The sequence below is a fragment of the Mercenaria mercenaria genome, chromosome 4 (genome assembly GCF_021730395.1).
Source record: "Mercenaria mercenaria strain notata chromosome 4, MADL_Memer_1, whole genome shotgun sequence".
NCBI classification, from domain to species: Eukaryota; Metazoa; Mollusca; class Bivalvia; order Venerida; family Veneridae; genus Mercenaria; species Mercenaria mercenaria.
Window position 1 is genome coordinate 60,824,754 of NC_069364.1, and position 15,837 is coordinate 60,840,590.

The 15,837-nt window shown below is 35.7% G+C and overlaps 1 protein-coding gene across 2 annotated transcripts; it reads left to right on the forward strand.

Moving 5' to 3' along the window:
• Positions 1 to 11,618: 11,618 nt before the first annotated feature.
• LOC123551874 (E3 ubiquitin/ISG15 ligase TRIM25-like) lies at positions 11,619 to 14,294 on the forward strand. Of its 2 annotated transcripts, none has more exons than XM_053541434.1 (2): positions 11,619 to 11,999; positions 12,753 to 14,294. In XM_053541434.1, exon 2 carries the CDS (start codon positions 13,185 to 13,187, stop codon positions 14,088 to 14,090), a length of 906 nt encoding a protein of 301 aa, XP_053397409.1. In that variant the 5' UTR covers positions 11,619 to 11,999; positions 12,753 to 13,184; the 3' UTR covers positions 14,091 to 14,294. The 2 variants fall into 2 exon arrangements, with proteins under 2 accessions (XP_053397409.1, XP_053397410.1); XM_053541435.1 differs by having other exon boundaries at positions 11,625 to 11,999.
• Positions 14,295 to 15,837: the final 1,543 nt, after the last annotated feature.

Consider the following 15,837-nt stretch of genomic DNA (forward strand, 5'->3'; position numbering starts at 1 on the left):
AAAAATACTATTTTGCATGACAAAGTTACAGACTGGACAGGAAAAAAAACCTTATTGAACTTTGATATCCAAGTGTGACCTTGACCTTTATAAGCTAGGTATCCGGGTTTTGGCCATGGCATGTTGTCCAATTATGGGAAACATTTATGACAAGTTATATTGTAATTTCTTGATGGATGACAGAGTTCTGGACCGGACACGAAAAGGACCCTATTCATGCCATGTTACCATTTGACTGCAAAGTGTGACCTTAAACTTTAAGCTAGGGGTCTGAAGATGTGCATGATACATCTTTCTTATTATGGGTCACATTTGTACCAAGTAATATTAAAATCCTTTTGTGGATTATTTAGGACAGGAAAAAAGCCCTATTGACCCTTTACCAGGGGTGGCAAATTAAATTGTCCGTATTGCCCAGGTTGTCCCAAAGCCTGTCAGACAAGTGAAATTTGACCAGAATTTACTCTATAACTATCATACGGACAAGTACAAAATAGCAATTGACAAAAAAAAAAAACGGAGAAGCAAATCAAAACCTGATTTCGCCACTCCTACCTTTGACCTCCAAGTGTGCGCCTCGACCTTTGGGCTATGTGCGTTTTGCGCATAACATGTCACCTCATCATGGGGAACATTTTTGTCAAGTAATATCAAAATCCCTTGACGAATAATAGAGTTATTGAATGGACACAAAAATGTGGACAGATGGAAAGATGTTCTCTTATGGAATGACGGATGAAAAAGTGTATTCATATAGTCCCAAACAGTAGGGGCTATTTATGTTTCTATACAGATATTACTTTATGTATTGTACTGGTCTCCAGCTTCTACATCTGTAGGGTTACAAGTAAACTTCTTTGGTGCAAAGTTCTACTTTTCACAATCTGAAATTTAAACGAAATGAAACTGTTTTTCGGTATATTTACAATAGATTTTATAGTTCTACAAAGGTACCAATAAGCACCAGCAATAAGACCTCAACTATTTTCCAGCTAATATAAACAAGGAGCAATTCATATCTTTGTAATAAAAAGTGTTTTTTCTTCTATGATACTCATTACGGAAGATTACTTTATCATTACTGGTTCAAATTCATTGCAGATCAAACAGCATGATATTCCCCAAAATAAGTCACTTCATTTTCAAGAATGAATGACTTCAAAACACATGTGACTGAGTATTGCAACTTAGTAATACAGAGGTCAAACAATTATACTTGACCTTCAATAGTGACAAACGGACCTTTGACTGACAACCATGGGTCATGTGCACGACACTTAGTCTAATCATTGGAAACATTTCTGTGTAGTACTAAAAATCACTCAATACAATTCAAAGTAATGGTGCAGAAACATTTTTACTTGACCTTGAACAGTGACTTTGACCTTTAGGTAATCACCCCTTTTCATGGTTAATGGTACAGTCCAAATTTAAAGATAGACAAGGTCGTTATAGTTATTAGCATGGTAAGGGTTAACTGACAAGCATAGATCATGCATTGACACAGTGTCTCATCATGGTGAACATTTGTGTGTAGCATGGAGATATAATACATCAATGCATATAGAAGTTATGGAGCAGAAAGAATTTTTACTTGACCTTCAACAGTGACCTTGACCTTTGACCTACAAGCAAAAGTCATGTACATGCTTAATCTACATATTGTCCTCTATTCACATACTAAGTTTTATTAACCTAGCTTGAATATACTATTTGAGTTATTACAGGATCTAGCTTTGTGGCTGGACAGACGGACTGACAGACAGAGGGCATTCCTATAGTCCCCTCCGGTGTTCCACTGGAAGGGAACTAGTAAAGATTTTATTTAGTTTATACTCATTCTTTTAGCTTGTGATGAAAGCTTCAAGCGTATTTAAACTCGACTCTTTAAGTCTGTTTCCTTTATAAACCAGTAATCGTGTCATACGAGGAACTGTTGTGGCCCCAGTGGGGCAAAAACCCATGACTACTGCTTAGAGTGGTCAACCCCTTAACTGCTAGACCACAACTACCTTGATAAGATGTTGGAATTTAATTTTGTTCATTGATACAACAAGGAAATCAATGGAAATAAGTCATCCATGATCATCAACTGATTTCACAGTATAATACCTTGCATTATTGTGGCTTAAACCCAACAAACATGAAAACAAATTGCCTGGTTTGAGACCCAAACTTTCTCTTGCATTAGGATAAATTAATCCTGATATTTTAGTGACTGAACTTTTTTATTCATATAACTTAATCAGATGATAACATCTGGTACGACTATTCATGAAATTAAAACTTATCTAAAAGTAAACAGTTAATATCTTATCTAAACAGGCTATCATAATATCACGATCTGTCTGAAAGATAGCAGGTAAACCAACATAAGGTTGTGCAGGTATTGTAAGGTATGGTAACAAGTGGTTATATTTAACAGGTATAAAAAAAAGTAGTCGCAACTTGACCGCGATGGTTGACCTTAGGCTGATTATTCATATCGACTATTTCATTGTAGAAATTAAGGATGCTTAGGGTAGCCGTGTATATTTATATGGAATTAGTTTGTATACATTGCAGTATCAAAGTATATATACTTACATTTGATCAGTTAAAACTTTCCAATACACTAATTTATATTTACACAAATTTATATTTCCTTTTTCTCGTGCAGATCGTGTTATACGTACACTCCTTTTCAATAATAGGTTGTGCCTCATTATGTATTATAATGCAAAGGTCAACCATCGGGGTCAAGTTGCGTCCACTATATAGGAGAGATCGCCGTGACGTCACGCGTTAACACCTGTTTATCTGGTGGTTGGCAAAACAAATGTTTTTAACACCATTTGCGTATTGAATCAGAATTTTTAATTTTTAATAACTTTTTTGCTCATTTATGGATTTTAAAAATTCAAAAAGATTTGAAATACTAACAATCTTCATATTTTTGTATCCAAATATCTTTTTTCAATGAATAACCGTTTTAAATGACATATAATTTTAAAAGCGGCGTAGTGATTTTCACAACCTTTAGTAAAACAGTGTAAGTTAAGCGTTCATAATTAATCCATTTTATTTCGAAATAACAATTAAAAGTAATCAATAAATTGCTTGTTTTATAAATGTATTTATTTGCGGTGCATACACCGTGTCTTTCCTTATATGGTAAATACTATTGATAACACGGATTAGTAGTTTTGGCGCTTATTATGCACGAGGTAATGTGTAAAAGTAATATAGTCATTCGAGGCTTTACGTTCAAGCCGTCCACTAGTGAAATTTTTGGTTTGGACTTCGAAATCATGTCTCAGGAGCTTGACGACATGAAAGCTTACTTCGATAGGAAGTTTACAGAAATAAAAAGGGATTTTTCCACGACGCAGTCTGTTGTGAAACCTGCAACTTTGAAATCTAAAGGCTTACAAGATCAACTTGACTTTAACTGTGAGTTACTTTCTCTCGTTCAGAAACTCGAGTGTCTTACAAATCCTTTAGAGAACTGTGATATTTCTGACATTTGTGTTCAAATCAGCAAGAAGCTGAATCGACGTATTAAACTGATAAAATTGGCTGATAAATCCCCGGCCAGCTGGCTCGTGGTCAAAGAATACGAACAAGACGACTTGGCAAGCGACGACGAAGACAGCAGAAAAATCAAAAAAGCGGAGAAGTCAGCTCTCGCAATTTTGAAAGAACGAGATGAAAAGAGAAAGTCGCTCAACAAGGATAACTATACTTCACGTTATTCTCCTTATCACATTCCTGGGGTATTTGGAAACGTCAATTAATACGCTATGGCAACACAAGCTCAAGGGTACAACAATTTTCGTCCCTACACGTTCAACAACCAGTGGCGTCAGAGATTCTTCAGTCCAAGGCCAACCGATCAATGCTTTGCTTGCGGCAAGTTCGGACACTACCGTTCCAACTGTCCACACAATGTCTTCAACCAGAAGGTCGGTGGAGCTCCAGCCTTTACCAGTACATTCCCAGGAGAAACTGACCAAAAGAAGCAGTGAAACTGTAACTTCCCAGAATCCTGTCATCACGGACTTGAAAGTTGAGTATAATTTGAATTTTGTTCCATTTTATCAGATTTACAATGAACAAAAATCCTAATTTGAATTCAAAGAAAATCAGTTTTCTCCAAACATTTCCGTAAAGGGCAGATTGAAACAAAATTTTGATTTTTGGGAGTACATTGGCGCAAATGATTATGTAAAAAGTGTAATAAAAAACGGTTACACTATTCCTTTTATCCACACTCCTGATTCAATATGTCTTAAAAACAACAAATCCGCTTTGGTAAACATGCCTTTCGTGTTAACATCAGTTTCAGAATTAGTAAATTCAGGCAGAGTACTAGAAGTGCCTTTTCAACCACTAGTAGTAAACCCCCTTACAGTATCTGTTAGTCGCTCAGGCAAGAAAAGGCTAATCTTAGATTTAAGGCACGTCAATAAGTACATTTGGAAAGAAAAGATGCGGTTTGAGGATATTAAGTTAGGTTTAGACTACGTTGAAAAAGGCGGTTACATGTTCAAATTTGACTTGACCTCGGGATATCACCATATAGACATTTCCCCAGAACACCAAACATTTTTAGGGTTTTCCCTTAAACAGGGTACTGAAATAAAATACTACGTTTTTACAGTGCTCCCGTTTGGTTTAAGTTCCTCTGGTTTCATTTTTACCAAAGTTTTGAGAGAACTTGTAAAATATTGGCGTAACCGAGGAATCAAAATCATCGTTTACTTAGACGATGGTTGGTCAGTTAATTCTTCATTTTATCAGACTTTAGCGGATTCTGATTTTGTGAGGACTTCTTTGGATAAATCCGGTTTCATGGCCAATAATGAAAAGTCTGTTTGGGTTCCTGAACAATTTTTAATATGGCTAGGTCATTTCTTTGATCTTAAAACAGGGGTTTTAAAAATTACCAAAGAACGAGTTGATAATCTAAAACGGGCGATTTCGGTTACAAAATCCCAAAAATGTGTCCCAGTACGCCACCTAGCGAAAATAACAGGTATGATAGCCTCAATGCATTTTGTCCTAGGGCAGCTTGTCCGCCTAATGACCAGGTTCTTGTATGCAAGGGTAATGAGCAGTAGTCACTGGGATTCTTCTTGTAGTATTTTAGAAGGAAGTCAAGAATGGACTGAATTATCTTTCTGGGCAGACAATATTGATTTTCTGAACGAAAAACAATTGTTTCCTGTCTCTCCGGCACAAGAGGCATTTTCTACATTTTCAGACGCAAGTGATGTTGCATGTGCAGCATATTCTCCTAGTTTTTCTGGCTGCATTTCGCACAAAACATGGTCAGATGTTGAAAAATTAAAAAGTTCTACCTGGCGAGAATTAAAATGCATAGAATGGGGTATCCGGGCTTTGTCACACTTTTTAACGAACAAGAGTGTTCAGTGGTTTACAGACAATAAAAACTGCGAAGTTATCGTTCAAGCCGGAAGTTCCAAACAAGATTTACATTCTTTAGCCTGAAACATTTTCAATTTTTGCTCTCAGAACAGAATAAATTTGTCTGTGTTATGGATCCCCCGGACAGAGAATGATCTCGCGGACTTTTATTCCCGTCTTATTGACGAAGATGATTGGTGCGTTTCAGATGATTTCTTTAATTTCATAAATTCGTTATGGGGACCGTTTACAATAGACAGATTCGCAAATAGTAACAACAGAAAAATTGTTAGGTTTAATTCTAAGTTTTGGAACCCAGGAAGTGACGCGATTGACGCCTTATCTCAAAACTGGGCTGGGGAAAACAACTGGCTAGTTCCCCCCGTATGCTTAGCATGCAAATGCATCTTACATTTAATTCATTGTAAAGCAATCGGCACGTTGATAGTGCCGAAATGGCCTTCAGCCGCCTTCTGGCCTTTGATTTTTGCAGACGAGGCGTACACGTGGAGGGGTTATGTGTTAGATGCGTTAGAATTCAAAAATTCAGAAATAATCGTCCCGGGAAACAATAAAAAATCTCTTTTCGGATCCGGTGTAATGAAGTATTTCGACCCCCATAGAATAACGACCCCCGGTCATTATTCTATAGAAAATGTGACTCCTTTCCTGTAAAATATTGACTCCCCTTATAAAAAACTGACTCCCTTTGAAAACTCTATAGAATAACGACCCCCGGTCATTATTCTATAGAAAAACTGACCCCTCCAAGTAAAATACTGACTCCCTAAAGATGACTCCCTTCGAATCTCATAGAATAACGACCCCGGTTATTATTCTATAGAAAAAGTGACTCCTTCCATGTAAAATACTCACTGCCGAAATTACTACATTCGAACTGTCATACAATATCGATTCCCGGACATTATTCTATTTAAAAAAGTTACTCTTTCCGTGTAAAACACCGGCTCCTAAAAAGACTTTCGACGATAATATCTATTAAAAAGTGATCCCCACCAAACCTAACCGACAATTTTACTAGATCTACAACTCTAATACCCTCCATTGCCAATAGTTAACATTTTGATTGTACTACTACTACTGGTGCCGTTACTTCTATTGCTATTACTACAGGTACTTCTTCTTCTTCTTCTACTACTACTACTACTTCTACTACTACTACTACAACTGCTACTACTGATACTACTGATACTACTATACCTGCTTCCACTAATACGTCTTGTACATCTACCTCTTCTTCTCCTACTGCTGTTGTTGCTGTCACTTATTCCTCAGCTGCTGCTGCTGCTGCTACTGCAGCTGCCACTACCACTGCCACTACTACTACTACTACTACTATTACTTTCTATTGTTGCCGCTACCGTACTTTACTGCCACTGCTAAGTATTGCAACTTCTATTAATACTAAGTTCTATGCTAGCAGTTTCTTGTGCAGTTTTCTTCTGAAGAATTACTTCATACCGAAGTTTGCAGGAATTATTGACACTGGTGTGTTTTGTGAACGTATTGTGAATTGTTATTTTCCTGAAAAAAATGTATACACCAAGATACAGCGTCTAGAAATAGAACCCCCTTTCCCGTTGCGGAATGCTCTGATTTCTGTGTCAAGTGATGGTATCTGGAGCTAATGGTCAAACGGAAGGACGGACGGACGGACGGACAAGGGCAAATCTATATGCCCCCCTCCCCCGAGTGGGAGCATAAAATGCAGCAATTAGGCCTTAGATACATGAGTTATCACTAAATTTGACCAAATGACCGGGGGTCGTTTTTTTATGGGAGTCAATATTCTTCGTGAGGTTCAGTTTACTTCACGTGGGGGAGTCATAGTACTATGATCTGGAGGTCATAATACTATGACCGGGGGTCACTTTTTCTATAGAATAATGACCGGGGGGTCATTATTCTATGGGGGTCGAAATACTTCATTACACCGGCTGTTTCAATGGATCCGTTTTAGCTGTCAGATTTGACGCACGTGTTTAAACACTGGGTTATTTTTGTTCTATTTTTAACCTGGTATTTTCTATAAATACAGACAACGCATGAGTTTTTCACATAGCGGGTTATTTATAGCCTATAGGTGGTTTTCCACAGCACGCTTTTTTGTTTGACTTCAGTAAGTTGTTATTAGAGCCATAGTGTGCACAATGAATCATGCATATATAGTGTTAGATTATTAAAATTACTTACCTGAATCCAAGGACCTGCTTAAAAAAAAAAAAAAAAGTAAACCATTGTAAAGATGATGATTATAGAGACATGGAAAAGATAAGTTATAGAAAAGAAAAGATGAGATATAGAAAAGATGAGAAATAGAAAAGAAAAGATGAGATATAGAAAAGAAAAGATGAGATATATAAAAGATGATGATTATAGAAATATAGAAAAAATGAAGATATAGAAAAGATGAGATATAAAAAGATATATAGAAAAGAGGAGATATAGAAAAGATGAGATACAGAAAAGATGAGATGTAGAAAAGATGAGATTATAGAGATATATAAAAAGATGATTATAGAGATATAGAAAATAGAACAGGCATAGGTATTATGCCATGTGATATATACAAAAAAAAAAAAAAAAAAAAAAAAAACGAAAGCAGGTCATTGGAGTCAGTTTTATCATTATTTTCCAAAAACTCCTATTTTTATCAGTTATTTTACTTTTTTCAGATGTTTTCAAATTTGGTATTTGGAAAGATCTCCAACATTTAACCGAAGAAAATCCGAATCTCAAACACCTGGCAGATATTTTACTTGATACTGGTCCAGTGCCTAAATCCGGACACTTTTGGTGGTTTTATGACCATAACTTTGCACCCCGAAACCGCACGTGCATCACATTTCAAATGTATAATTTTAGGTTCTTTATAAATCTCTATGCTAAAAAACAAAATCGTATATTGCTGATTTCATCATAAAAAAGTCATCCGAAGTGGGCTAGTAAAAGCTGTCAAAATCGACCTTCAGAGTGCTTAAATATTCGGACACTATTTCGGTATGAAATGCAATGAATCAGTGCTCCAAAAAATAAAAATGAACACGATTTTGTTTGCAACAAAGCAGTCAGATTCAGTCCTGTAAATTTTGTATACAGACATCTCCGTTCGATTGAAGTTTTATTACCTGTTAATCACGTGATCATTCTAATTTAATGTATAACTGCCAAATATAACAATAATATAATACGCAATAAAATCTATCTTAGCGAAAATTAATGTTTACACATGTGCAGATTCTGTTGATGTCGTTATACTCTTTGACGCAACTATGCACTATAATGACGCCGCGCCGATTTTATCTTATGAATTGCTTCCCTTGTCTGCAACTGAATGCTGGCATTTCCTTCTCTATTGAATTAATTATTATATAACAGAAATCGGTTAAATTTCTTATATAAATACTGAGGGTAGTACAGAAATGTAAAACATGTTTTACATCAGTTTTGATCAACTAAGAAAAAGAGTCGTCTGCAACAGGAATAATTGTTTTCTCATTAAATTATTACATCGTCGCACCTCAAATAACTAGCGTGCGCTGTATGACGTCATCCCCCGCAACACACAATGTTTACTTTTAGCGGTGCGGATATTTGAAGGTAATTTTCTCGGGAAATATTTACATTAATTCACACACAGTTGTTGACAACTGGTCATCAAAGCGTTCGTCTGAGTCGATCATGTTCATTCCAGTAAAAAATCACGACCGTAAAGCGTTTTTTAATGGTGTCCGAATTATTAAGCACTGTCCGAATTTAGGCACTGGACCAGTACAGTGTTACAAAGCAAATCTGATAATACCAGAAAACAATATGCATGTTATTTTAAAAAATGGATTTCATGGTGCAGTCAAATGAATATTACTAAAGTATTTCCAGCATTAGAATTTCATATTGCTTTGTATTTGGTCTCATTAATTCAGAAAGAGAGCTCCATTTCAGTCATAGAACATAGTTTCTACGCGTTGAAGTGGGCACACGACTTTACTGAAACAAAAATTCCGTGCGAATCCAAAACAGTCATTTCAGTTTTAAATGCTGCTAAAAAGCTGTGTGGAGCACCTACAGAAAAGAAAAAGCCTCTAACCTCTGACGTCATTTTGAAAATGTTTATCTTATATCCACCCGACGCCGTTGATTTATACAGATTAAGAACATTAACTTTTATTGTCATAGGTTTCGCCGGATTTCTCCGCATATCAGAATTAAGCAACCTGAAATGCTCAGACGTTACATTCAAAGACGATTATTTCGAATTATTAATTCGATCTAGCAAAATGGATCAAACAAAGAAAGGACAGAATGTAATAATCTCAAAAACAGGAAATATTACTTGTCCGTACAATACTTTAAGTCTTTATTTTCAAAAGGGAAATATTAATACCGTTGATGATGTTCACCTTTTTCGCCATTTATCTTTACATAAAAGCAAAAACTGTTATTTATTCAAAGAGAAAGGCTGTCTATCATATACAAGGTTCAGGGAGTTACTAAGGGAGATTTTGTCAGATTTAGGTTTGAATCCAGATGAATATGGAACACATAGCTTAAGACGAGGTGGCGCTACTGTTAGCGCAATGAACAATATTTCGGATAGACTTTTCAAAAAACACGGAAGATGGCAAAGTGAGAAGGCAAAAGACGGTTATGTTGTCGAAAATATTTCGGAAAAATTATCTGTTACAAAAAATTTAGGAGTGTAGATTCATAACACATTTCCTGATGAACGTTATGTAATGTTATATGATGACCGTGTACATGACCTCAGGGAAATACATTGTTATGATTGCTTTTGCCGTAATTGTGTTTATTAGTTTAAAACTTACTCTGATTCATTTTTGAATTGTTGTGCATTTTTGTTCCCGTTCTTTATTTTTTTCGACGGCTTAACGGCATGCCCCTAACCTTAGACTTTTTGTTGTGTTGTTTTTATTTTAAGGTTATGAACTTAGGTTAAGGTGTATGTTTGGAGATAATAAATGATGTATGCTCGTTTGAGAGAATCGAATTAGAGCATAAATGTATTTATTTGCGGTGCATACACCGTGTCTTTCCTTATATGGTAAATACTATTGATAACACGGATTAGTAGTTTTGGCGCTTATTATGCACGAGGTAATGTGTAAAAGTAATATAGTCATTCGAGGCTTTACGTTTAAGCCGTCCACTAGTGAAATTTCCGAAAATATTAGCATATTTTCGATTACTTTTAAACCTTTATAAGTTTTTCTATCTGGCAGTTATATTAGTGAACAGAATTTCATAATTGTGTTGGTATTTCTAAATCTTTTACCTAAATGTTAAATGTTAGTATTACACCGATCTTTGATATATCGTTTTGTTTATTTCAGATTCCTCGCACAGTATTTTACACGGACATTACAAACATAATAGACTCTTTGAAGAATGAAGTTCATTGTAATGATAACTTTATTTTCAGCAGCATGTGATTCTGTTTAAAATTTAAAGTGTTCAATTTTTGTAACTCGAATACTTACCTAATAAGATAAGAGATTTAGAATCAAAATTGGGGTAACTGTCAGGTAGGCGATTGAAACAGCCGCTGATCTAGAGCCTCGGAGTTTCCTACCTCCCCCTCCCACGTAGGAGTTAGGGTTAGGTAGCCCGCTCGCAGCACATCTGACTTTGGCTTTTCCAAAACTGTCTTAAATGTACTAAAGTATAAATATCTTCTGCCAGTATTTACTGGCAAAAAATTGCATTTCGGTGATTTCGTATTTCTGGGGTGTAAAACATAAAAGTGCTGATTGTGTGATTATTGACAGTTATTATAGATTTGAGTAGATTAAAATGGTTTGTGAAAGGGAACCTTAATAAACGGGACGGCTTAACGGCATGCCCCTAACCTTAGACTTTTTGTTGTGTTGTTTTTATTTTAAGGTTATGAACTTAGGTTAAGGTGTATGTTTGGAGATAATAAATGATTTATGCTCGTTTGAGAGAATCGAATTAGAGCATAACCTTTCCATTGATCAAAAAATTATTTATGTAATTTGTGTTTTAAGAAAGTTTAGACCGTTAGAAAAGCATCACTGTTTACAAAAAACATGGACGATCTGCTTCTGCCCACCCGATCACTGTCTTATCAGTTCTAAAAATAGAAAATACACCGGATTTGTATACAAACACGATCTCTCCTATAAAATATAAATTATTATATTGATTTTTCCTGTCATTCAAGAAGGAAGTTATGCTTTATAAAGTGATAAAATGGCGACTAAAGAAAACATAGACGCGTCAGATGAAATAATAACAGTAAAGTGTTGTGTATGCACCAAGAAAAACATAACAAGAGATGCTGAAAAGTATTGTGTAGAATGTAAGGATTATTACTGTATACCATGTACAGACTCGCACAAAATGTTTCCTGCTATGAGTGGTCACCAGATCTTGGATAAAGCTGACTTCAGCTCCCATGGTTTACAGGTAGCTGAGCTGCCAAGTTACCCTACAGAGAGATGTTCTACACACAAGGCAAAATTACTGGACATGTTCTGTGCCAACCATAATGAAGTTGTTTGTGCTAGCTGTGTAGCTATACATCACAGGTAACATTGATCAGTTCATTGACAAGTTCATTTTTTGGTATATTTACCGATGGCAGATATGCAAAAATTGAATTCAACAACTTCTATCATGATATTTGTCATTTTCATGCTATAACATGACTATAACTGAATAAACTGATTCATCTGGTTTACTGAAAGTGTTTTATTATATGACATTAGAAAATAGTTTTCAAAGATTTATTTTAATTTTAATTTTACTTCACTCAGCAGAGCTGAATATAGACCAGTCATACAGCACAGACTATGAACCGGAGATTTATATTTTGTATCCTGTTAACTTTATTGCAAATAAACTTCCATAATTTTTTTCTTGAACTTTCTAGCCATGACTTAAAAACAACTAAACTTTATTTTAGATTCAGATGTACATAATATCTAATATGAACGTACACATATAATTTATCTATTACATCATTTCATAATGAAATGGAGAAACAATACACAAATTGCAGTCAACTATTTTCCCTTTTTAACAAAAAAAAACAAAACAAAAAAACAAAAGAACACAACAAAACTGTTATAATGTTGTGCTTGATCTTTCGTTGGTGAAATGGGTAAATTTTCAATGAACCATCCAAAAAACATAAAGAGCAAATACTGGTATGTTTGTTTTCTGTGAAAACTAAATAATATTATGTTTTCGAACTTTGTTAATCTTTCTTGTTGTCATTCTCACAAGAACTACTTTTGATTTAAAATGTTCAAGGAAAAGATACATTTTTACTTTTTCAGAGCATGCCAAGAGATACGATCAATTCCAGAGGACAATGAAAATTTGTACAGGGAATCAAGTTTAAGAGAAACTAAAACAATAGTGAACGCCATGAAGAAAACCATGGAGGATATAAAGAAGTCAAAAGAGCAACTATTAAGAGAGCTGAAGAAACACAAGAATAAGGCAACTGATTCAATTAGGAAATTCAGGAAGGAAATGGAAGCTGTGCTTGAGAAACTTGAAAAGGAATCCATAAAGGAGGTTGAAGCAGAGTATGAAAAAATGAAAGTATATTACACAAACAAATCAAGGAAGCAGAGGAATTCAATGTGAACCTTGTACAATACTACAAGAAACTGGAGAGTTCTGCTGGAAATAAAGCGCAGGAGTTTGTCTGTGTTAAACAGACTGAGAAAACTATTCGTAAAGCTGAAAAAGCTGAACAAATTATGAGAAAAGAACCAGATGTGGAAATAGGATTTCAACCTGATGTAAAAATAAATTCTTTTCTAAAACAATTACAGACGCTCGGTAAGATCTCAATTACAAGTACAAAACTCAAACTAAAAACAACATTGTACACAAAGAGAGCAGAGAATGAAATTAATGTGAAATTGACAACAGACAGATGTCGCTGCTATATTTCTGGTTCCTGTTTCATTTCAGATGGCAGCCTACTACTGGCAGACTCCAACAACAATAGACTGAAACATGTAAATATTTCCACAGCTACTGTTAAGGATCATCTAGATCTTGATGCTGTACCAAATGTTGTCTGTCAGATCAGTGATGATGAAGCTGCAGTCAGTCTTAGTAACAACACCATCCAGTTTGTATCACTGGTTGATAAGATGGCTACCACAAGGCAACTGAAACTGCATCATACCTGTTTTGGTCTGGCCTACATGAATGGCAGACTGTTTATATCTGATTTTTGTTCCGCAGTTTATATTCATGATATGACTGGTACCATGCTCCACAAAATCACAGCAGACAGATCAGGCAATGAAATGTTTAGCTCCAGCAGACATATCAGTCTCAGCACTAACAGAGACAGGGTGTATATAGCTGATGAGGATAAAGGTGTGATCACACTAGACACACAGGGAAATTATGTATCAACATTTACAGATCCTGATGTAGTTTACTCTTGGTCAGTATGCACTGATGGAAGAGGAAACATATTTATCAGTTCAGCTGAATCAGACATTGTCCAGATAAGTGAGGAAACTAACAGGAAGTTAGGTGTACTCACAGATATGATGGAATCTTTATCTGCTTCATTTGACCCACAGCAGAACAACCTTGCTCTAACTTTTATCAGTGATACTGTAAAAATCTTTCAACTAGAATAATTTAATCATATCATCTCTTCTGAACAATGAGTGTTCTGCAGATTAAATTTGTTCCATTTTATATCTTACTAACATACATCAAACTGTCTTGCAACATCTATGCATAATGTATCTTAAACGAAGGTATAACAGTATGCTATTTACCTTATCCGTATTATAGTTAGTTGGATAAATAAAACACAAATCTAATTGGTCAACTACTAACCACAGGCAATCATTCTTAGAAATCTGTTATTGTGAGACCATGCATTCTCTAGTTATTGATGGAAACAAACTGTCTGTCAGATAGACAGTAGACTATGTAAGTTTTTGACCCCACATGACCCAGATTCGAACTTGACCTAGAGGTCATTAAAACAACCTATCCGACCAATTCTCGGGAGTTTCAAAAATGACTCTAGAGTGTTAACAAGATTTTCCTTTGATCCCACATGACCCAGTTGCAAACCTGACCTAGAGATCATCAAGGCAAACATTTCGCCCAAGTTTCATAAAGATTGGGCCACAACTGCGGCCTCTAGAGTGTTAACAAGGCAAATGTTGACGGACAACGCATGATGGACGACGCACGACACTGGACAATGACTGGTCACAATGAATCACCTTCAGCACTTCATGCTCAGGTGAACTAAAAAGGGTGATAATTAAAAAAGGGGGCGGACCAACTAGAGTTACTTCTCACTCTGTTATTATGTAAAGTATGAAGTCAATACTTTACACAGTATTTAAGTTATGCCCCAGACAAGGTTTTCAAAAAACGGAGATAATTCAACAATATGACCTTTTAGAGTTATGGTTCTTTGTCACTGCACTTTCTTTCAATGAGCTCTATCACTGTATAAAGTTACAATTTGGTATCTTCAACACTTTTTGAGTTATCCTCCAGACAAGAGGTGTGATGGATGGACAGACGGGCGGACGAGGTGGCAACTATATGCCCGCCCCACCCCCATTCAGGAAGCATACACAAGAGCTGTCACAGGAGACAGCAAGCGCCACTATTTTGATGCTGAATAGTGAAACTGGGCACATCTGAGGAAGCTGGAGCTATCACTGGAGTTATTCGACGCCAGTGCGGATGAAGATATTGGACAATAGCTCGAGTCTGTGTCAAAAGTATTAATAAGTAATCAGAAAGATAAAGCATCAAAATTAACCTAAAATTCTATGCATAATGGGGGCATAATTCATAAAATATTTGTGCAAGAGTTATGACCCCTTGTGTTAAATGATGCGGGTGATGATGTGGAACAACTACTTTAATCAAGTTTAAATCAAATCCATGGCATTTAGTAATAACTGAGATAGTGACAGTGCATCAAAACTTTAACCTGAAATTCTAAGTAAAATGGATGGATAACTCATGAAATACTGGAGCAAGAGTTATTGTCCTTGTGTCATCTGATGTTAGCAATGATGTTGAACAACTATTTTAAGTTTCAATGGAATCCTCTCTGTCATAACAGAGATATAGTGAAAATGCATTAAAATTAAAAGTTTAAACAAGGCAGTCTTAAAGACAGCTATATCTCCCGCCGCTGTTATAGATAGTGAAAGGCTTGATGGTATTGGGTAGACCCATTGACATTGTTAAGTATATTTTATACGTTTTTTTTTAGTTCTGGACATCGTCTTGATAAGAGAAATATTACAGCCAAGTCATATTAAATCCTTCAAGGGGCTTAGGAGATACAGAGTGGACACAAAATGGAAGGCTCAAACCTGGGACCTCGAGTTGTGACCTTGA

What these genes read in the sequence shown, in the direction of transcription:
- LOC123551874 (XM_053541434.1), top strand. Translation starts at nt 13,185, where the DNA reads ATGAGAAAAGAACCAGATGTGGAAATAGGATTTCAACCTGATGTAAAA.